The sequence below is a fragment of the Pongo abelii genome, chromosome 5 (assembly GCF_028885655.2).
Source record: "Pongo abelii isolate AG06213 chromosome 5, NHGRI_mPonAbe1-v2.0_pri, whole genome shotgun sequence".
NCBI classification, from domain to species: Eukaryota; Metazoa; Chordata; class Mammalia; order Primates; family Hominidae; genus Pongo; species Pongo abelii.
The window spans coordinates 148,343,800-148,368,756 of NC_071990.2; the positions used below are offsets into that span (position 1 = coordinate 148,343,800).

The window sequence follows — 24,957 nt, forward strand, 5'->3', positions numbered from 1 at the left end:
TATGTGCATTACACTTCACCAGTAAAAATGCTTTATTATACATTTTTTTTTACTTGCCCCAAACATGCTGTCATAAAGTCCTTACTGGTGTTGCAATTCTCATCTCATTATGGGGACTGGAATTCCAGCTAATATTTCTACATGTGTAGGAAACTTTTAAAAAATTCATTCTGGCTTATATATATCTAATTTTTACTTCTGGAAATCTAAACATACCAGAGAGCTATCTGTGGGCACAGTACACCTGGAAGACAAATCTATCTTTTTATTCTTTATTAGGGGCATCTGGAATTATAATCTCAGAATTACTTTGAACATTTGCATCTATTATGATATCACGCTTTTGATTCACTGACTTTTTAGCCAGCTATCCAATTATGTTAAACCAAGCTCTTCCCCATCATAAAGTAAGCCATTCCCAGGCTCTTGAGCTGCCCCTTTTCTGCAATCTACAGAGCTCATCCTCAATCACACATCTGGGTTCTGTGGAATCAAATCAGCTATTAATTTTACAGTTTTACCTGTCATGTCAACAGAATACATTTCTTTGAACTCTTCTGCTGTTCTTACTTCAGTATTCCAGAAAGATAGATCTGGGTGACAGGAAAATCAAGTAAGAAGCTTTTGGGCTACTCTGGGATGGTGCAATGATAAAAATCTGCCATGGGAGGCATTAGAAGAATTAGAAGAGGACATAGTAATCATCTATTGTAGTTAAGTACTTTATTTTATAGTTAAGGAACCACACAAAGGAAAGTATCAGAGTTTATTGTTTTCCTGAAAACTTTGTAGGATAGTGCTTTCTAAGAGAAATTCCAAACATAATCCTAGTGATTCTATGTTTATTAAGAGATCTTGGGACCTATAGGTATATCATAATAATAAGACATTTAGCACTGTTAGATATTGTACATTTGACAGAATAATAATGACATAATTCATTTCTGTGTAATTTGTCTTTCTCATAGAAGGGATACACTTTCGTGGCAGAAGCATTTACAGGTGACACATATGTAGCAGCCTCACGATGGAAACTGCGTCTCATTGGTTCTTCTGCTCCACTGCCATGCCTCTCTCGAGACTCTCCATGCAATACCTTTGCCATAAAGGAAATCCGAGATTACTACATACCCAATGATAAGAAAATTTTATTCAGGTACAAGTATATGATGGAAGGGGAAAGGCATTTTTTAAAAAAATATTAATATTTTAGGATAAAAATAAATTCTGCAGTAAAATCCTGAGTCGGTTTTGAATTTCAAATTCTATATTCTTTTTGGAAACAATTAATTGAGTGTAATGTGATTATGTGGGTGTTACGTAAGATTAAGCCTGTATGGCTACATATAATGGTAGTGAGATTTCCCTAAGTCTTCATCCTACTTGACTTTGATTAAAGATTCTTCATGACATGGCTTCCTCTTACTATTTTCTTCTGCTGCTGCTCCATCTCTGGCTAGTATTTTGTGGGGGTTTAATCAACCAACTCAGCCTTCTTTTTATGCTCATCTATGTGCAGTGCTTTCCTTAAATAGCCTAATCATAGATTCCACTCTCTTTCGTTAATCAGTCTTCAATGTCCCTGCACTATTTCCAGCCCTCATTATCTTCAGTCTATACAATTGTTTTGTTTCTGGAATCCATGATTCTACTATATTCCCTTTTCTGCACTTAATCAGTTTTTTATCATTCTCCATATCCATTTACATACTCATCCTTTACTTCCACAGTAATTGCCTTTCAACCACACATATTTAAATATGTGATTCTCCTGCTTTAAAACCTTTGATAACGTTCCATTGGCTACAGATAAACTCCGAAGCACATAGCATGTTATTTAGCATTCTTGAACAGATGCCTAACACAGTGTGCTCTCCTGATGGAACTAACGACCACCTCCTGATATATATGCCCAGAAATTTTATTTTGCTCAAGCATTTCCTCTTGTCCCATGTGTCCTGTCCCCACCTCTCCACTTAAAAAAAAATCACCTTTAATGATAATTTTCAATAGTAAAATTCTTTGTGCTTAAACCTTCAAATATAATTAGTTGGCTCTGGTCATGTTCCTATAGTCCTTTGTTCTCTCTGAGACTGTGACATATCAAATTCTATCTAGTTAATTTCACATTGGCCACTATGAGAATCAACATTGATTGAAGGCAAGAATCATTTATTTTCAATATAGGACCTAACACAGTGCCTGATACATAATTCGCCTCCATTAACAATCTGTTGTTATTCAACGAGTTGTTAGAATACTTATCTTCTCTTTTTAATATACATTTCTCTGCACAGAAAATTTGGAAAATATGTGTATTCTCAAGAAGGAAAGAAACACACCAATAACTAAAAATAGCAATTGTGATAAAATATTTTAACTACTATGATAGAAAACCATCGTATCACATGGCAGGGCCACTAATAGACTAAAAAGTGACATTTAACCTACTACCTAAATTACTCCCAGAAGCTGATATTAAAGTCATCAAGCTGAGTGGTGAGGAAGGTGAAGAGGGAGCTGCTTAGGTAGCATAAGTGAAAGTTCATAAATTAAAGGATGTACAACCTTTTCTGGAAACTCAAGACATTGTTTTATGTTTGCAGAGTTGGGTTTCGGTGTGCTATAGTAAGTAGTAAGACCAGAAAGTCAGCAAAAGCTTTCTGAGAAGAGCCTCACTGGACAAGAAGTATGGATTTTTACATTAGGAGCAAGAGGACTCTTTAAAGGATTTTAAGAAACATTATCAGACTTGTGTTAAAAATTATGTCTGCATAGCATGAATTTTTAAAAATACATTATATATATGCATGTGTATATACATATATATATATATAAATTTTTTTGAGACAGAGTCTCACTCTCACCCAGGCTGTAGTACAGTGGCACGATCTTGGCTCATTGCAACCTCTGCCTCCCAGGTTCAAGTGATTCTCATGCCTCAGCCTCCCAAGTAGCTGGGATTACAGGTGCATGCCACCAAGCCTGGTTAATTTTCGTATTTTTTGTAGAGATCAGGTCTCACCATGTTGTCCAGGCTAGTCTCAAACTCCTGGCCTCAAGTGATCCACCTGCCTCGGCCTCCCAAAGTCCTGGGATTACAGATGTGAACAACTGTGCCCAGCCCATTAATTATATTTTATAACAGAAAAGATGTTAGAACTGTATTATTTTAAAATTATATTTAATCATAAAAGACATGGAATATGAAAAAAGAAAAAAACTTCACTCAAGGCAGCAGTGTGTTGAATGAATGGAAGGGGAGCATAACCGGAGGGAGGGAAACCAGGTAAAAGCTTTGAAATAACCCAGAAGTGAGATTATGGCAGTCTGAAGTAGGGCAGCATATTGACCTGTGAGGACTGCCGTAACAGAAGTCCACACACTGGGTGGCTGACTTATGCAATAGACATTTATTGTTGCAGAGCTGTGGAAACTATTAACAGAAATGTGAAATCAAAGTGTCAGCAGGGTTGGTTCCAACTGAGGCTGTGGGAGAGAACCTGTTTCATTACTTTCTCCTGGTTTCTTGTGGTTTGCTGGTAATCTTTGGTTATCCTTAGCTTTTAGAAGCATCACATCTATCTCTGCCAACATCTTCATGTGGTATTTTCCCCTGTGTGCCTCTGTTTCCAAATTTCCCTTTTTCTTTAGAGACAATCTCGCTTTGTCGCCCAGCTGGAGTTCAGTGGTGCAATCATGGCTCACTAAAAACTCTAACTCCTGCCTCAAGCAATCCTCTCACCTCACCATAGCTGGTACTACGGGCCCATGCCACCAGGCAGAGCTAATTATTTTTTTAATTTTTTATAGAGACAGAGTCTTGCTGTGTTGACCAGGCTGGTCTCAAACTCTTGGCCTCAAGCAATCCGCCTGCCTTGGCCTCCCAAAGTGCTGGGTTTACAGGCATGAGGCACAGTGCTCAGTCCTAAATTTCCCTTTTTTTATGAGGACACCAATCATACTGGAGTAGAGCCCACTCTAATGACTTAATTTTAACTTGATTCTCTGCAAAAGACCCTATCTCCAAATAGGTGACATTATGAAGCACTGGGTGTTAGAACTCCAACAGATCTTTGGTGGTAGGAGGGGACACAATTCAACCCATAACAGGCAGTGACAGTGAATCTGGAGAGAAGGAAAAGGATTTTAAGATAGTGAAGTAAAATTGACAGCCTTGCTGGAGTTCTAGAGTTTGACTTGGGAAATGTTTGGATGATGTCCTTTACTTAGATATAGGGGAGAAGCTCATTTGCAAGGTGGGCCATATGAAGAAAACTGATTCCTTTTTAGTTTTTAAATGTGGTGGTCTAGTGAAATAGCCAAGTGATTCTGCATAGGTAGTTCCACTGCAGACATTGATTTGGGAGTCATTATTCTGTTACTGCTCATGGAAGTGCCCAGGAAAGTTTGTAAAATGAGAATCAGACCTAGGACAGAACATGAAGACTCTCTGATGTTTGTGGGAATGTCTGTCAATGGAAGCAAAGCAGCCCCCAAATAGGAGGGAAAGTATAAAAGTTGCTGCGCTCATAGTGGAAGAGTTTTTAAAGGAGGAGGAAATCAGGGTCCAGTCAACACTGTCAAGTTCTCCTGAGAGGTAAAAGAAGATGAGAACCGAAGTTTCTATAGGATGGTGACAAACTCCTTGAAACTTTGGCAAGAGTAGGTTTAGCACCTGGTGTGTTAGTCCGTTCTCACACTGCTATAAAGACATACCTGAGACTCAGTAATTTATGGAGAAAAGAGGTTTAATTGACTCACAGTTCTACAGTATGTACAGGAGGCATGGCTTGGAGGAGCCTCAGGAATCTTACAATCATGGCAGAAGACGAAAAGGAAGCAGGAAGAGTCTGCACATGGCAGAGCAGGAGAGAAAGGGGAAGTGCTATACACTTTCAAACAACCAGATCTCATGAGCACTCACTCACTATCATGAGGACAGCAAGGGGAATTCCGTCCCCATGATCCAATCACCTCCTACCAGGCTGCTCCTCCAACCCTGATTATCATAATTCAACATGAGATTTGGGTGGGGACACAGAGCCAAACCATATCACTGGTGTTGGTGATGGAGTAGGCACATGGAAGGTGGTAAGATGAGAAGAGTGGAAGCAGACAACTCTCCTTAGGTGCTGAGCTGGGAAGTTGGAAATGCAGTAGAGGCTGGACTGCAAGGTGGGCTGAAAGTTGTGTTGGTTTGTTTTTTGCTTTGTTTTAATCTGTTTTAAAGATAGCGGAGAACTGTACTTATGCACAAGCTAATTTCAAGGAGGAATAAAGAGTGGGGTTTATTTAAGACACAGGAGAGGGGCCAGGCACAGTGGCTCATGCCTGTAATCCCAGTATTTTACAAGGCTGAGGCAGGAGGATTGCTTGAGCCCAGGAGTTCAAGAACAGCCTGGGTAACATAGTGAGATCCTGTCTCTACAAAAAATAAAAATTTAGTTGAGCATGGTGGTGCATACCTGTAGTCCCAGCTATATTGGAGTCTGAGGCAGAAATATCACTTGAGCCCAGGAGTTCGAGGTGCAGTGAGTCATGATTGCACCACTGCACTCCAGCCTGTGTGACCTTTTCCATATATATATAGAGAGAAAAAAGTGTTGTCTTTCATATCGTCATATATGTGAGAGACATGATACTCAGAAAAGCAAATTTCCAGAGAAATTAAAAGTTGATAGTGTCCTGAACATTTGTGAGGAATCACCTAAAATGAGAACAAAAAGCCAACTCTTTAATTGCATTAAAAGCGGAGCGGGAAGGAATGGATTAGACTGCATGTTTCCAGTCTTTTTGCAAGAGGTTTCCAAACTATTGGTGAGGGGGGAAGATGGAGGCTGTGGGTACTACTTTAATTTCTCCGTATTTTTGTGAATCACAGAAAATGCTATTATCAGTGAAGCTCCAAAGGCTTCTGCCAGGAGTGCTTTTTGTGTAATAGAGAGGGTTGACGTGGCAGTAGTTTGCAGATCTATTAACAGGTTTGGTGGCTTTTAGGGCTATCAATTTTATGTTTGTTTATTTTTATTAAGTTCCGGTGTACCTGTGCAAGATGTGCAGTTTTGTTACATAGGTAAACATATGCCATGGTGGTTTGCTGCACCTATCAACCCATCACCTAGTTATTAAGCTCAGCATGCATTAGCTCTTTTCCCTGATGCTCTCCCACCCCCCACCCTCCCCTAACATGCCTTAGTCAGTGTTGTTCCCCTCCCTGTGTCCATGTGTTCTCATTGTTCAGCTGCCACTTATAAGTGAGAATATGCAGTGTTTGGTTTTCTGTTCCTGCATTAGTTTGCTGAGGATAATGGCTTCCAGCTTCATCTATGTCCCTGCAAAGGACATGATCTCATTCCTTTTTATGGCTGCATAGTATTCCATGGTGCATATGTACCATATTTTCTTTATCCAGTCTATCATTGATGTGCATTTGGGTTAATTCCATGTCTTTGCTATTGTGTATAGTGCTGCAGCGAACATATGCATGCATGTATCTTTAAAATAGAATGATTTATATTTTCTCTGGGTATATACCCAGTAATGGGATTGCTGGGTCAAATGGTATTTCTGGTTCTAAATCTTTGAGGATCACCACACTGTCTTCCACAATGATTGAACTAATTTATATTCTCACCAACAGTATAAAAGAGTTTCCATTTCTCTGCAACCTCACCAGCATCTATCATTTCCTGACCTTAATAATCATCATTCTGACTGGCATGAGATGGTATCTCATTGTGGTTTTGATTCACATTTCTCTAATGATCAGTGATGTTTAGCTATCTTTTATATGTTTGTTGGCCACATGTATGTCATTTTTTGAGAAGTGTCTGTTTATATCCTTTTTAGGGCTATCAAGTTTTATAAGTGACTGCTTATTACATCTAAACAAAAAGTTATATTTTTTAAATCTAGGATTTTATGATAATAAAAGTTCTATTTCCTTTTGTTTTACAGTACTATATTGGGATCCTTTGCCAAAGTCTATAATAACTCCAGTATTTTCAGGATGTTAGTGAACTTTACAAAGTAGTTTTACTTTTAGGTTATCATATCAGAAAATTAGACAGTTTTCCTTACTGTATTAGTCTGGTCTTGCATTGCTGTAAAGAAATACCTGAGACTAGGTAATTTCTGAAGAAAAGAGGTTTAATCGGCTCACTGTTCTGCAGGCTGTACAGGAAACATAATGCTGGCATCTGCTCAGTGTCTAGGGAGGCCTCAGGAAGCTTCCAATCATGGCAGAAGAGGAATGGGGAGCAGGCACATCATATGGCCAGAGCAGGAGTAAGCGAGAGAAAAAGGGGGAGGGGGATACACATGTTTAAACAACCAGATCTCATGACAACTCACTCACTGTCATGTGAATGGCACCAAGTAGATGGTGCTAAACTATTCATGAGAAACCTGTCCCCAAGATCCAATTACCTCTCACCAGGCCCCACCTCCAACAGTGAGGGTCACAATTTGACAGGAGATTTGGGCAGGGACATATATCCAAACTATCTCACTTAATGACTTGAGAGAAAGACCAACATACTTGCTTATAATGTTAACTTTTTTTCTTTACAGATATTCAGTTAAAGTTCTAACACCACAACCTGCTACAATACAGGTACGCACATCCAAACCGGATGCATTCATCAAGCTGCAGGTCCTAGAAAATGAAGAAACTATGGTGAGCTCCATTGGAAAAGGCCAAGCTATAATCCCAGCATTTCACTTCTTGAAGAGTGAGAAAGGTTTGAGCTCCCAGTGTAAGTGTACCTTTATGAACAGGATAGTTAGAGTCATAAATGGATATTTATGTTTTCATGACACTTTAAAAATGAAAATAAAGTAGTAAGTAACCACTTAAATTATGAAACTTCATAGTACAGTAAAATATTACAAGTATAGCATTTGCATGTCAAATTAAGCTCTGAAAATCAATATAGGTTTATTTTAAAGCCTTTTCACCTTGGAGAAAAATTTACTTTCCTATTACATGAGCCTTCTTAATAAGAAGTCAAATTTTTATTATTTTGAAAGAATATTTTTACTTTTTAAAATTCCTAATTCATTATTTTCAGAAAATATTCTACTTACTAAAATTAACGAAAACTAAAGTTACTACTTTCAATATACTATTCTCAATGAGTTATTAAATAAATAAAATATTTTGGAAATAATGGTTAGCAGTGCTACTCTGAGGTGTATTACTTAGTTATGTTAGTAACTTGATTCTGACTGTAAAAATCACACATTACCAATGTAGCATATTTGGAAAAATAGAAAATTACAAACAAGGGAACAAGAAATGCCTTATAATCATGCTACTCGGAAAAAAAGTTAATATTTTAGCTTTTTTGCCAAAACACACTAAATATTTTGGCTTTTATGCCTTCATTCTCCATTTTTGCATTTAGATTTTAAGCAAAACTGAGTTCTTACCTATTTTGCCCATTGATATTGCTTCTTTCTTAAAATAATAACTTTATTTATTTTTTGTGGCCTTGGCTGGGACCTCCAAACCAAGGTTAAATAAGTAATGATGATGTATTTCCTTTTCTTAAGGAGGAACACGTGGGACAATTTATCATTTATTATCTTTTTTGGTGGCTTCTAATAGTTAGACTTTATGAAACTTGAGAAAGTTCCTTCTATTGATAGCTGTGAATTTTAATATTGTGTGGGTTTGGAACATTATTAGTTATTTTTTGTTGTTGTTTATAGAAATCATCAAATTTTACTCCTTTGAGTTTAATAAATTTAGTTTTAATTTTGAATCACTCTTGCATTCTTAGAATAAAACCTATTTGGCCATGATGTTTTAACATGCTCCTATGTTTAGAATATATAATTTTACTCAGTTTGTTGGATCATAATCATACCTTTGTATCTCTATGAGAGTTTTTTTTCTGTATGTGCACCCATACATTATTCTTTTCTAGTTCTCAAGCTAAAATTATAATGAATACTTGAAATTAATTTGAGAACTTTGTAGTTTTTCTATTTTTGAGTCTTTCAAATTCTCCAGGATTCATTTCTTTTTAAAAAATTTATTAGATTTGTCCTCAAAACTTTCTAAATCTGATGTTTTTAGGGGAGAGACATTTATTTGTTTTTTTACTATTTAAGAAAATAATTTCCAAGGTTATTTTTTAACTGCCTTTCATTTTTATAGAATATATTTTTAGTGAGAAGTACAGGTTCATTTAGTATTTCCAATTTATCTGCATAAATTTGCGTAAAGGATTTTTTAAATTTTTAAATATCTTCTCAATAGGTTTGTATAAATATAATGTATTCTTTTAAATTTATTTTTAATTTATTCCTAATCAGACTTTTTTGAATTTACTCTGTATTATTGGTCTTTTCTTAGAAAGAATTGGATTTATTATTCAAACCCGAATGGCTCTTTTAGATTTATAATCTACTTCGTCAATATTTATATTTATCTTTTAAAACCCTTTCTCTACTTTTAAAATTTAGTCAAATGTTTTTTCTTCTAGCTTTGCCAGTTGCAATTTTAGTTCATGTTTTAAATCTTGTCTTTAAATGAATATACTTAATGCTATACATTTTTCTAACTCCGGCTACATATGTTTTATTATATTTTATAACTTAGAATGCTATAAAATTTTTATGTAGTGTTATGTTAGCCATGGGCTATGATTTATTTTTTACTTTTTCTTTAACCTTAGCATTTATAACATTTTTAGAATTCCTAAATAATAAAATTGCTTTATTTAGCCTATTTCTGTTAATTTCTAATTGAATTCTGTGGAGTTAGAAAGTGTAGATATATTTTCAACTTTGAGGATTTGATTGGTGTTTTTCCAGTTTCCTGATTCAAATCAAGTTTGATTACTGTCCCACTGAGGTTTAAAAAGAACTCTCTTTTGAAGGTAGTTTGATGTCTAAATGCACACATACACTTTCATAAAAGTCAAACTTGCTAATTATTATATTTAAAATGTCAAGATTGTCATTTATACTTTAACTGGTGTGTAAATTTCTTAGTGATGTGTATTAAGATCACCTATTTTTATTTTTAAATGTGTGATAACATCTCTAACTCTAATATGTTTAGTTTTACATATTTATATGCTATGTTGCTAGTTATATAAGTTTCATATTTGCTTTATTTTTTCATGTATTATATTTTTAAAATAAACATAAAGCAACCTTCTCTTAACTTTAACAGGATTTCTTATCACTGATTCTTCCTTTTGTTATTCTTCCTTTTGTTATTATTTGCCTGTTGATACTGTTCATCTGTTTAGTTTTCCATCCTCTACATGTTTTTGCTGTGAGTCTTTCTCCTGTAAATGGATATTTTTTCTACACAATGATATATGGACTGGCTTTGTGCCCCGCCCAAATCTCATCCTGATTTATAATCCAAATTGTAATCTCCACATGTTGGGACAGGGACCTCGTGGGAGGTGATTAGAGCATGGGATGCTATTCCCCCATGCTATTTTCGTGATAGTAAGTGAGTTCTTGCAAAATCTGATGGTTTTATAAGGGGTTTTTTTTCCCCCTTCACTCTGTACTTCTCTCTCCTGTCACTATATGAAAAAGGACGTGTTTGCTTCCCCTTCCTCTTCTACCATGATTGTGAGATCCCTCAGGTCTCTTCAGCCATGCGGAACTGTGTGTTAATTAAACCTCTTTCCTTTATAAATTATCTAGTCGGGCCGTTATTTTTAGCAGCGTGAGTACAGACTACTATAAAATGCAAGATTGTTGTCTGTAAAATGGGAGAATGCAGTCCATTTAATTTTGATGTGTATGTTTTTTTAATTATTCCATCACATTATATTTCTTAATTGATTACATCTTCTAGTTGACCTTTGCAAAGCTATTTCATAATCAGCACCCTTCCTGAACTTTTTCCCCAATAGTGTTTATTTTGATTAAACCTACAAACAAATTACTAGAAATAACTGTCATTTTTCTATATGTAAAAATCTTTATATCCCTTTTCTACCTAATATCTATTTTTTTGTTTGTTTTGTTTTGTTTTGTTTTAGTTATATAGGTGGGCATTCCAGAGCAATACAGATTCTAGTGGTGACACTGACTTTTGACTCCTGTCCCTCTCTCTTTAACAACTACTGGCAAGTTAGGGAGTATAAGCTGAGCAACAGGTCACTGCAAATGGTTCGATATCCCATCATCCTACACAGGCTTCAGCAGTGTGAGTCTCTGTCTTTTCCCAGTCCAGTGTTCTACCCAGGAACTGCTCCTAGCTAGTGGGATGAAGGGTACCACTGAAGGATTTATTATTTACACTAACTTGACTGGAGGCATTCAGTCTATAATACAAATCCTTCCTGTCATTCTCCCCAGAGCTTTCTGCAAGATAGACCTTGCCACGTGTGGCTCTACTTCTGAGTATTTTTTCCTAAATCAGTTTTTGGTTTTGATCACTAACTTCGGGTAAGAATCTCATTTCCAGGGAGATGAGGAGTACAGTTTGGGCTGTGACTTTAATCAAGATTTTAACACTGCTTATTTGAAATCTGTGTTTTTTAATTTATCTCATTATTATGATTTATAGAATGTAAAATATTACATATACATACCTCTGATTAGTTTCACCCTATTTCATTCTTTCCATATTTCTAGTCTGACTTTCAAGTTTCTTCTGACTTTATTGCATAACTCATTGTAATTGTGCTCGCTAAACATAATTTCCATCCTCCCACTGTACCAATATATTTCCCTTCTAAATGTCCCAATAAATAGTACTACCTACCTGACATCAACATGTTCATCATTATTTTGTTCCTAGATTTTTTTTTTTTTTTTTTGAGATGGAGTCTCACTCTGTCGCCCAGGCTATAGTGATCTCAGATCACTGCAACCTCCACCTCCTGGATTCAAGTGATTCTCATGCCTTACCCTCCCAAGTAGCTGGGATTACAGGTGTGTGACACCACACCCAGCTAATTTTTGTATTTTAGTAGAGACAGGATTTCATTATGTTGGTCATGCTAGTCTCAAACTCCTGACCTCAAGTGATCCACCTGCATCAGCTTCCCCAAGTGCTGGGATTACAGGTGTGAGCCACTGTTCCTAGATTTATTTTGAATGCTTGTAATGATTTTCCCATAATTCATCAACAAATATGATTGAGGGAATTTGTTAAAGAAAACTCTTTGTATTATATGTTGTATCATTTACAAAATTTAACTTATAAAACATATTTACTTTTATCAAGTGTTTTTTACAATTTGGATTTCCCAATTTGATTTATAGTTATAATAAATTGTATAAATATTTTCAATATTCAATAATATTTGCTATTTTAGAATAAACCCTAGTTGATTGTGGTGTGTTATTCTTTTTTTTAATAGTGGTAGATTTGGTTTACAATTATTTTATTGGGAATTTTTTACACATTCTAATTAATATGTATAGTGAACAAATATGTTAATAATATATTTATTAAATGCTTATATAGATTGAATTTATCTCTGTTCCTTAACTGTTTAATTCTGCATGGATCTTTGAACATACTCTATCTCTCTTTTAAAAATTGTATATTATATGATATCCATTTGTAGAAAAGTCTTTTGTTCCTGTCATTTCTTTTAATTACTAGTTACTGTAAAATACCCCAAATGGTCTTAGCAGGGAGTTTAACTCCAGCCTTCCATGAATAGTAAATTGAAGCTTACTTGGACAGTTAGATGCACAAAGAAGTAAGGAGCCTTCTGTTCTGATCCTTAGAATAATTTTAAATTATTTAAATTGAAAACTTTAAAAATTTAAATATTTTACTTTAAATTTTAATGTTTTAAATAATTTTAAATAAATAAGAATCCTTAGAATGCTTTTTATTTGGAAAGAAAAATAGAAGTCCTTAAAGGAGGGCTGTCTTCATCCTGTCCTATTAACCTTGGAAATAATGTGTGAATTGTTGTCATAACCGAGGGATATGCCTTTCCAATGTGAATAAGACTTGGAGGAGAATTGAAGAAATACCACACTGGGATGATATGATTAGGGCACAAGTGCAGTGTTTAAGTCACAAGGAAGTGGGAAATGCACGTACTATATTAGTACGGTTGAGCTTGGGCAAAGCTGTAGTACTCTTTCAGTTCTCTTGAATATGTCTTCTTTTCTCCCATCACTTCTCCTTCACCCCTGAATATCTCCTGGGTTGTTTTCAGCACTTAGGTTGCATTACTCTTTTGTGGTTTCTCCTTCAAACTTGCCCACACTCCATTTCTAGTTTTTTCTTTAGATATGTTAAGACCATTAATCAGATATGTTTTGTCAGTCGGAATGCTGTTTTTAACTCTTTAAAATGGCTGTTTTCTTTACTTTGATACATTTTACGCCGGTATTATAGTTTAGTTCATAGAGGGAACTCAATTCCAAAATCTTAGTGGGCACTTACGTGCAGCTCTCCTATGCTATTTATGACCTCATGCTTTTTCTTTAATTAGCTAATTACCACCACCAATTTTCTCTGAAATTTTTAGTTTCAAATTCTTGCAGGTAACACTGTAGTTTGTCATCTAGTTTAATCATTATTTCATTCAAAATTTACCATTTATAAGACAAGTATACATAAGTATTTAAAACCAATTTTTATAGGTTTACTTCTGGCCAAGAAAGATACAGAAAAATTGAGTGGAGGGGTAACTGGGTCAGAGATCAGAAATTGATCCAAAAGTAGAGCCAACATCTATAATGGCTCTTATTTTACATGATATTTCTATTTTACCGTTAGTATTTCCAGATGAACTTTAATACAGTTTTTCAAGTTTTCTCAAAACACACAGAAATCATTGTTTTTCTTCTGACTGCCTTGAATATATAGATACTTTAATTTAAGGAAACTGACATTGTTACAATATCGAATTTGCATGCAAGGAAAGGCTATTTCCATTTATTCATGACCTCTTCTATGTCTCACAGAAAAGATGAAAAGATTTCTCCATATGATAGAACTATTATTGCACATTAGATAATTTCTTCATTTAGACTTCAAACAGGGTGTTGTTTTTAAATTGATGCTATTAATTTGTGTCTATGAGTGATATAAAAGACACTGAATTTAAAAATAAACACTTTTTCGTGGCTTCTCTTGGAAACAAATCTATTTACATATCCTTTACTGTATGTATTTCTGGAGTACCCCCACATAAATACTAATAGTTGCAAAAAATGTGTGTGTGTGTCTTTACAGGATATCAAGGTACACACTACCTTGATAGGTATTCTGTACACAAACACTCTTACCACATGCTAAAGGAAAGATAAAACTTCATTGCAAGGATGCAGAAGTTCAAAGTGAGCCAGTCACAGATCTTATATACAGACTTCTTTATATCTGTTTTGTATCATATCAAAGGAATTTACAGAATATCTGTATATCTTATAATTTTTCAAGAATAAAATCTTATACTAATACTTATGGTATAAGGTCAATATAAAATTTGTAATTTTGAATATTTTGTAAAATTTCTAATTTTAAAATTTGTAATTTGGGAAATTTATAATTTTCTATAAAATTTACATTATAGATAACTATTTGAGGAAGCCCTATAGACTAGGAATAATACAATATTTTATTTCATATGGTTATATAAGGCTCCTACAAAGAGTGACCTGTGATATGCCCAATCTTTAAAATTCAAGGATGAATTTTAACAAATAACCTGTGTATCTAATTTTCTGAATGTGTGCATGCATATATATTAAGTAAATGTTTAGAAGTAGAACTACTAGGTCAATGAATGGGTACATGCATTGTCGTTTTCTTATACATTGTCCAGTTGCCCTCTACTGGAGTTTGAGTAAATTTATCCTCCTTTATCCATGCTCCCCTGATTGACAAAGTTATATTTCTTGACTTTTGTCATCTGAATACTACAAATATTAATTTATATTTCATTTGTCTTTAGTGAGGTTTGGACAAGTTTTTATGTGTTATATTTCCTCTTTTTGTATTACCTTCTTTGCAAAATTTTAAGTGCTTTCCCGTTTTTTAATTGAAGTTAGCTATTTTTTTCTAGCTGATTTGTAGAGTCTCATACATTAGGGAAATTTGCCCTTTTACCTGTGTGTTTCTAATGTTTTTGTAAAAAAATGAGTTATGAATTAATGACTAACGGATGGAAGGAAGTAAAGGACAGGGCCTTTGTGTCATACCTTTTTAAAATTTTTTATTAAAGTATAATTTATGTATAGCAAAAAAGTATAAATCAATGTTTTGATAAGTACATACTTTAGTGTGACCCACACCCCTAACAAGATATCAAATATTTCTGTTACCCAGAAGATACTTCAGGCCATTTTCATTCAATTTCCTCACCCTCAAAGAGGCAATCACTGTTCACATTTCCATCACAATAGACTAGCTTTGCATGTTCTAGAACCTCATAAAATTGGAACCATATAGTATTTATCTTTTGACACTGGCTTGTTTTGCTCAGCATAATGTTTTTAAGTTATATCCATGTTATTGCATATAACACTATTCTATTTCTATGTTTCTGAGTATTAATTCCATTGTATGGAGATACCACACTTTGTCTACCCATTCTTCTATTGGACATATGGGTTTATTGGAGTTTTTTGATATGGTGACTCAAGCTGATAAGGACATGCTTGTACAAATCCTTTTTTGGACTTATGTTTTCATATCACTTGGATCAATATTCAGGAGTTGAATTAGTATGTCAGAGCTTGACATATGTGCACATTTATTTTAAAATGGTAAACAGTTTATCAAATGGATTGTATCATTTTACATTCCCAACAAGGTATAAATGTTCTGGTTTCTCACATTTTTTCTCACATTTATTGTTGTCAATGTTTTTAATCCATCATTCTAGTTTATATATTATACTATTTCTTTGTAGTTTAATTTGCATTTCCCTTATGACTAATGATGTTGAGCATCTTATGCGTGCTTACTGACCATGTGTATAACTTATTGATTGAAGGATTTATTCACACATTATACCCACATTTTTAATGAGTTGTCTTTATTATTATTAACCTGTTCTTCATATATTCTGTATCTTCTGGATACAAGTTCTTCATCAGATGTATGCTTTGCCAATATGATCTTTTAGTCTAAGTTTGTCTTTTCACTTTCTTAACAGCAGCTTTAGAAGAGCAAAAGCTTTTAATTTTTATAAAATTGGAGTTGTTAAAAAAATTAGTGCTATTTGTATTTTATCTAAGAAATCTTTACCTAATCTAGGATCATGAATATTTTCTTTCATGTTTTATTCTAAAAGTTTTATAATCTTAGCATGAATGTTCACTTTAATGATGCATCTTGAAATAATATTTATGTATGGTTTAAGGTAGGCAGTCAAAATTATTTTTATTCCCATGTAGATATCCAGTTTTTCTGGCACTGTGTATTGGAAAGATGATATTTTCTCCATTGAATTACCTTGACATTTTAGTCAAAAGTCACTTAACCATGTGTGTATAGGTCTACTTTTGGACTCTGGATCAGTTGATCTAAATAACTACTCTTCCTCCAACACTGCCTTTTCTTCAAAATTGTAGCTTTTAATTGGATTTGGATTGCACTGAACTTGGGAAGCACTAACTTCTTAACAAAACTGAGCTTTCTGGTCCATGAACACAGTACATCCCTCAATTTTATGTTCAATTTCTGTCAGCAACATTTATATTGTGAGTCAGCAGATTGTGCATATACTTTACTATTTTCATATTTAAGTATTTTATTTTTAGTGGTGCTCTACCTAGGACTAAAAAATACATACTCTATGCAATTTGATATCTGTATTCATTCTCCAGGACTGCTACGGCAAACTACATAAAGTGGATGGCTTAATAAAATGAACATTCATTCCCTTACAGTTCTGGAAGGCAGAAGTCTGAAATCAACATATTGTCTAGGTCATACTGCCACTGAAAGCTCTAGGAGAGAATCCTTCCTCCTTTCTTCGAGTTTTTGGTGGATCCTGGTATTCCTTGTCTTGAGACAACTTAACTCTGCCTATCTCTGCCAACATCTTCACATGACCCTCTTATTTGTATGTCTCCATGTTTTACCATTTTTCTGTCTCTTTTAAGGACACCCATCATTGGATTTAGGGCTCATCCTAATCCAGGTTGATGTCTTTTTAGGATCTTTTTCTTAATTAGAACTGCAAACACCCTTATGTCAAATAAGGTCACATTCTAAGTTATTGGGTGGACATATCTTTTTTTGTGGGGGGTCACTATTTCACGTCCCACAATATCGTACCATGAATCACTTATCCTCTTTTGAAGTTTTTTCACTCTGTGGTTCTATTTCAATCATTTCTATTGCTTGTATTCAAGTTTACTAATCTTTTCTTCTGAATTTGACAAAATGTTGTTTAAGTCTATCCAGATATTTTTTATTTCAGGTATAGTCAGATCTGGAATTTCATTTTGATTCTTCATATATTTCATTTTTCTGTGATACTCACCATTTGTTCACTCAGTATGTTCATCTTTTTCCATAAATCCTTAAGCACATTTTAAATAGCTATTTTAAAGTCCTTGTTTGATGAGTCCAACATTTTTATCAGCTTCATATCTATTTCTATTGACTATTTTCTCAAGTTATGGTCACATTTTCTGCTTCTTCGTATATCAAATTGATTGTGTGCTGTATATTGTGCGTGCTACACTGCTAAGAGTCTAGATTATGCTCTTTTAATTGAAAGAGTGTTGAATCTTGTTCTGGCGGGCAGTTAATTTATTGGCAGCTTGATCCTGGTCCTGAGCTTATTAAGTCAGTTCTAGAGTTGCCATGACTCTAGTGTTAGGGTAGCTCTACTCTTAAAGCCTGGCCTTTCTTGGGTCTCAACTGAATGCTCTGTATATTCATTGAATTCCCTTCATTTTGACAAGTCAGAATTTCAGTGTCTCTCAACACTGTGGAACTACCAGAATCTTCATTAACCTCACAACCCCCCCAGTAGTTATTGTCTGCCTGGTATTGTTGAGTGCACAAATAAAGTTTAAAATTCAGCTGAAGACTCAAGTGGACACCATGTCTATTTCTGAGCTCCTTTACTGCTCATATACTCCCTTCTGGTATCCTACCTCAAATTTTACTTGTTGCAGGAGCCCCACTCACCCATCTTTGTTTCCTAAACCCAGCAGCACTGCTGTTCACTACTTTGGGCTGTACTTCCCTGTATACAGTTGGGAAGGTGCTTGCAGGCAGAAATCTCTGGAAATCAAGAGGTCACTTTGTATGTTTCCCTTGTCTCAAGGATCACAATCCTGGGCTGTATATTTTCCAGTGGCTAAAAACAGTTGCATTATACATTTTGTCCATTTTTATCATTTTTTGTGGTAGGAGAATAAGCCCAATGTCATGGCTGGAATTAGAATATCCCTGTGTCAGTCACTTATGCTTTTTCAATACATGTTTGATGAATTAATTAATAACATTCAACACATTTCCATTTTTAAACCGATCAGCAGTACTTATATGATCTGTTAATTAGAAAATAATTGAAAATTGAAAATTAAAGAGAAAGTCTTTTATAAGTGTGATAACATACATATGTGGTATTAAACAGAAAATCAGTGCGCGGCATTAGCTTAGGGTCATTCAAGTGGCACAAAATAAATGAGAAATTGTTGAACAGTTGTATATACTTTTAGAAATAAGCGGTTACTCAGAATATACATTGCTCTGTGCATGTCACATACTATTATAATAGATTTCTTTAAGATCAATAAACCAGTAATACTGTTTTTTATCTCACTAAAACAAAAAGAATGGACCTATTCCTTTGAGTGTTTTATAAAGGAATCTAACTAATTTAGTCAGTGATAACTATGTATATCACATATTTTAACTTTAACTTAGTATTTCTCCTATTCAGCTAGCAAGCACATTCTTTCATTTCATTCTGCATCCAAGAAAGAGCAAGAAGTATATGTTAAGAAGAAAGCTGCTCAGGGAATTCAGAAATCCCCCAAGGGTAGAGCCGTAAGTGCAATACAAGACATTGGTCTACCCCTTTGGGAGGAGGAAACTACCAGTACACCCACTAGAGAAGACAGTTCCAGCACACCACTGCAGGTATATTAAAAACAATTGTTCAATTGGACTGTTCCTAAAACTCTAACATAAAACAATCATTTCCCTAAAAATAGTCAATATACAATGTGCGGTGCTGCCAATGTATAGCCAGAATTGGAGAATAAGAGAGTCTTAAACGGTTTCTCTGTGCCAAGATCTTTAACTACATGGCAAATTTAATATGTACATGAACTCTATAATGTACCTGTAATTATCTAATGTTATAGTTGGGTTATAAGAAGCTATATAATTTTGTGGGTCACATATTAATAAATGTCACATATTAAAGGGCATATATTAATAAATCTTAATTTGTATGTGCTTATAGTTAAAGGGAAAAAGGATAATGCATATATTTATAAAACAGCAGACAAAGGCATGACCTAGCCATTGAAAACCAAAAAGTAAAATAGGTTTAAATTAAATTAAATTAAATTAAAGGAATAGAAAAGAAAATGCCAGAAATAAATATTAATATCACAGAAATTACAATAAATCCAAATAGATCAAATTAATCAACTAAAATGCTAAAATTTTAAAGTTATATAAAAATAAGATCTAACTATTTTAAACAAACTGCTGTAGAAAGTTTCATGATAGAATGATAGAAAAACATACCTGGCAAATATGAACCAAGAGAAAGCTGTGATGATAGTTTTTTGTTTGTTTGTTTGTTTTTTGAGATGGAATCTCGCACTGTTGCCCAGGCTGGAGTACAATGGCGTGATCTCGGCTCACTGCAACCTCTGCCTCCTGGGTTCAAGCGATTCTCCTGCCTCAGCCTCCTGAGTAACTGGGATTTCAGGTGTCTGCCACCATGCCTGACTGATTTTTTGTATTTTTAGTAGAGACAGTGTTTCACCGTGTTGGCCAGGCTGGTCTTGAATGCCTGACCTCATGATCTGCCTGCTGTGGCCTCCCAAAGAGCTGGGATTACAGGTGCGAGCCACCGTGCCTGGCCTGATGATAGTTTTAATACATATAGAAACATTATATAAAAATAAAAGGTAGAATAAATCAAGTAGACATGGCCATAACTAATATATAGGCACCGAATTATCTAGACACAATAAATAAAAAGCAATAACTATTAGAACTACAGAGATAAAAAGATAAGTAAATCGTGAATAATTGAAGATTTTTAACCCATGCCTCGTGGAAACTGACAGTTCAAGCTGAAAAACAAAATAAGTAAATAGAATTGTGAGAATTTGAAAAAAAATCTAAATATAAGCTTAATCATTTAGATATCTATATGGAACACTTTACCCAATAAACAGAGAATATACTTTTTTAGCACACATGAGATTTTTTAAAAATATCATGTAATAGACAATAAATGGAAGCCTCAATAAAATCCAAAGTATCCCTATCGTATAGTATGTTACCTGAACATAATGCAATAAAATAGAAACTAATAATTAACAAGGAGTTTTAAATCCTATAAATGATAAAACTAAATAAAATATATTAAATATACTAAATAATTCTTTAGTTTAAAAGAATATTAGAAAATAAATTATGAAATACATAAGATTCAATAACAATCCAAATTTGTAAACAACGTCTAAAATAGCATTTGTTTACTACTACTATTTTTAGTAGTAAAAATACAATGCAGCTTCTAGATTAATTCATTAGGAAGCAGGGATGATTAAAAACAAATGAGCTAAGCTATTGAAATAAAAATTCAAAAAAAGAACAGAAAAGTAACTCAAAGATAAAGGATTTTAATAATGATGAGAGCAGAAATCAATGAAATGTGGAAAAAAAATAAAGATTAATAAAACCCAAGATACTTTTAAAGATTAATAAAATACACATACTTCTAGTAAGACCAATTAAGAAAAAGAGAAAAAGAGAGAGAAGATATAAATTAACCAAATACAGAACAAAAAATTAAGGTGGAGGTGTAACGACAGACAATGGGTTAAACAAATAAGAGTATTAGAAACAGCTCTGTGCTAGCAAATTTAAAACCTACAGGGTGGTAGGGGTGAGGCGGGCGGCGAGCGCAGTGGCTCACCCCTATCATTCCAGCACTTTGGGAGGCTGAGGCTGGTAGATCACTTGAGACTAGGAGTTCGAGACCAGCCTGGCCAACATGGTAGAGAAACCCTTTCTTTATTAAAAATACAAAAAATTAGCCAGGCATGGTGGCAGGTGTCTTTAATCCCAGCTACTTCAGAGGTTGAGGCATGAGAACTGCTTGAACCTGGGAGGCGGAGGTTACAGTGAGCCGAGATTGTACCACTGCATTCCAGGCTGGGTGACAGAGCGAGGCTCTGTCTCGGTAAAATTAAATTAAATTAAATTAAATTAAATTAAATTAAATTAAATTAAACCTGGGGGTGAGGGGGAAACACGTAACTTCCTGAGGGTGGGGGAGAGGAGAAATCGCAGAGTTGATTCACAAGAAAATAGAAAATCTGAATAAAACAGCAAAGAATAATAAAATTGAAATGATAATTCAAAGTCCTCTAAGTCTTTCCTTTCCAAAAAACCATGGGCCCTTTTGGCTTTATAGGATAGGTCCAATAGACTTTTAAAAAGTAATTTGTTACAGAAAACAAGCAATATAACTTTCCAATCCTTTTTAAGAAATTAATGTAATCCTGATTTCAAAACCAGATAAAGGTAACACAAAAAGGAATAAAATGTATTTATAAACATAGGTGATAAATTGCAAATAACATAATAGATATCCAATTCTAGCAGTATATTAAGCAATCGGACAGAATTCTTCTCAGAAATTCAGAAATCTTTTACCATTAGAAAATCTATCAGTATTAGTCACTACAGTAATAGACTAGATGAGAACAATCGTATTATCCTGAAACATTTGACAAAGTTTAACATCTATTTATGGATTTCTAAATAGTGCTCTTAGCAAACTAGGCATAGGAGAGAACTTCTTCATCATAAATGTTACATGCCAAAAATTTTACACTTAATGGCCAAATCTCATATACAAAACCATTATACTAATGTGGGAAGTGTAAGTGTGTTCCTATTAAAATTGGAATAAGAAAAGAATGCTTGCTATCATTGTTAATATTTAATGATACTGAAATATTATGATAATGGAAAGCCACAATGATACAAAGAACAAAATAATTAAAAGATTATTCTAAATAATCGTTGAATTATTCGCAGATAATATAATCATATGCCCAAGAAAAAACAACAGAATAAACAAACTTTAGAACTAAGAGATTTTAGCAAGATTGCCAAAGACATTAATAGTAATAACTAATATATTGACTTACTTATTACTTACTATGCACCTGATACTAAGTGCTTCACACATAGATCTTGAATTCTCCCCATCAACTTTTTTCTTTTTCTTTTTTGAGATGGAGTCTCACTCCATTGTCCAGGCAATGGCGTGATCTCAGCTCACTGCAACCTCCAACTACGGGGTTCAAGTGATTCTCTCATCTCAGCCTCTGGAGTAGCTGGGATTATAGGCACATGCCCCCACACCCGGCTAATATTTTTTGTATTTTTAGTAGACAAAGGGATTCTCTACCATGTTGGCCAGGCTGGTCTCGAACCTCTGACCTCAGGTGACCTGCCCGCTTCAGCCTCTTGAAGTAAGTATTCTTATTATCTGTATTTCACAGTCAAGGAACCTGGAGGACAGGAAGCTTAAGTGACTTCCTCAAGGCCAAACAGCTGGTTTGTGCTAAAGCAGGACTTCAACACAGACAGCTCTAGCTCATGAGGTCATGCCCTTAATCACGATGCTGTTCTGCTACTACAACTTAAACAAAAATCAGTAGCATTCCTCTACACCGGCACTATGCATTAGACATCAGAATATGATGCCTTTAGTAATAGCAGCAACAAAATCACAAAACACCCAGGAATTAACCAAAAATATATCAGTTTTCCACATAGAAAAGCTTAACACTTGAATAAAGGCTACAGAAAGGAATCCAATCCACTGATGGACACAGATGACTTCAATAAATAGAGAAGCATTTCATGCTTTTCAGCAAGATGGCATAACAGTATAAAGATATGTTATCCTCAGTCTGCCTTTAAATTCAATGCAATCCCAATCAAAATTCCCACTGTATTTTTCCGAAATTTTCTAAAGATACTTTAAAATTCATTGGAACGAATAACAATTCACAAATAGCTAATGAAACTTGGGGAAAAAAAGAGCGAAGTGTGTCTTAGTATTTCCAAAGACAAACAGATATAGCAGTAAAAATAGTATTAATTAATGCATACATAGGTAAATGGAGCAATAAGAGAAAGTAAGATAGAAACAGATCCATATTTTTATGAAAATTTCATATAGAATAGAGGCAACACCATAAACCAATGAAGAAAAGATGGACTATCGAGTAGGTTGTACTAGGAAAATTACATCTCTATGGAGAGAAATAAAACCAGATCACTAGCTAATGTCATACATAAAGGCGAATTCCAGATATAGTGAACATTTAATTGTAAAATTTTAATCCATAAAAATAATAATAGATAATGTAGAAGACTATTTTTTCTGTGTCATGATCACAAAGAAGAGAAAACCCTAAAGGCCAAAAGCTTTGAAAAAATACTCAAACTCTATAGTAATCTTAAAAATGCAAAATACAATAGCAGTGAGATTTCACTTTATACCCACTGCACTCGCAAAAATTATAAAGTTGGGTAGTGGCAGGTGTTGGTGGGGATGTGAGGCTATCAAACTTTTATAAACTGTAGCAGAGTTTTGGAGAACATCCAGCGTGATTTAACTAAATTATGACTGTCTGATCTGGAAAATTCTGCATTTATCATGTACCTAGCATAATAAATGACATTAGGCACATACCATGTATGTTCTTATCATTTTTAAACACTGCATTTTATTTCACAGAATTACAAGTATATTATACAGTGTTCGGTGTTGTATAACAGTTGGCCTCTCACCGAAAGCCAGCTGACATTTGTTCAAGCACTGAAAGACTTAAAGAAAAATACCAAAGGTATGTCACCTTAAATGTTTAAACATGCACTTTATATTTGAATAAGTTGATATTTAAATATTTAATAAATTGATTATTTAGTCATGAAAATATCATTGTATGATGTTTTATTACACATTATAATTTGTACTCTATATCCTGTGACATTTCCTGTTGTGTTAATTGATTATATGTTTCAATATTTTTACTGCCTGTTTTATAAGGAAAAAAATATGATTAGTTAGATGTAATGTAAGCACATTTTGTCTAGTTAGTAAAAATTACTAATTGATTATACTTTTGAACATTTCAAAAATGTATGAGATTTTTATATTTATAAAATCATATTTGCCCATATTTATTGAGAATATATAGCATTAAATACAAGCTTTTAAAATATTTCACAAATTCTTCAATTCCAGAAGAATAATTTTCTAGTGAAAGAGTACTCTGGTTTATTTTTTCAAAATATAAACTACTCTCAGTATTCCTGGCCAGGAAGCTTGTTGCTTTCCAAAAAGAGAATCAAAGGGAAATCTCCAACAGCTTTATATCCCACTGGGCAATCTAATAATTGAATCTGAAAGAATGTGTATTTTCCATTTATGTTCTTTTTCAAATTTAAGCTAGATTGCCTAATCATAAATATATACATGTTATTTTTAAAATAAAATAAACCCATGCAATACAGAAGGGCATAACATAAAATGTAAAAGCCTCCATTTCTTCCTGGGCCCCATTAACCTGAGTTCAAACACTTGATGGTAGCCACCACCAAAGTGGGCTTTGTCATCATTCAGAATGTTTAGTATACATACAATACACTTATGATAAGACACAAACTCTTAGCCCTTTTCATCCTCTAAGAAACAGTAAATTTTATCTATTATTTATATTCCTCTATTAGAATGCAAGCCCCTGAAG

At 34.1% G+C, this 24,957-nt stretch overlaps 1 protein-coding gene across 1 annotated transcript in view; it reads left to right on the plus strand.

The window, feature by feature from the left end:
* ADGB (androglobin) overlaps positions 1-24,957 on the plus strand; it is a 203,556-nt gene that overhangs the window by 146,714 nt on the left and 31,885 nt on the right. The window contains exons 26-29 of the mRNA XM_002817462.5: positions 969-1,156; positions 7,576-7,760; positions 18,873-19,072; positions 23,946-24,054. Coding sequence (XP_002817508.5) covers positions 969-1,156; positions 7,576-7,760; positions 18,873-19,072; positions 23,946-24,054 — 682 coding nt within the window. The remainder of the gene's footprint in view (positions 1-968; positions 1,157-7,575; positions 7,761-18,872; positions 19,073-23,945; positions 24,055-24,957) is intronic.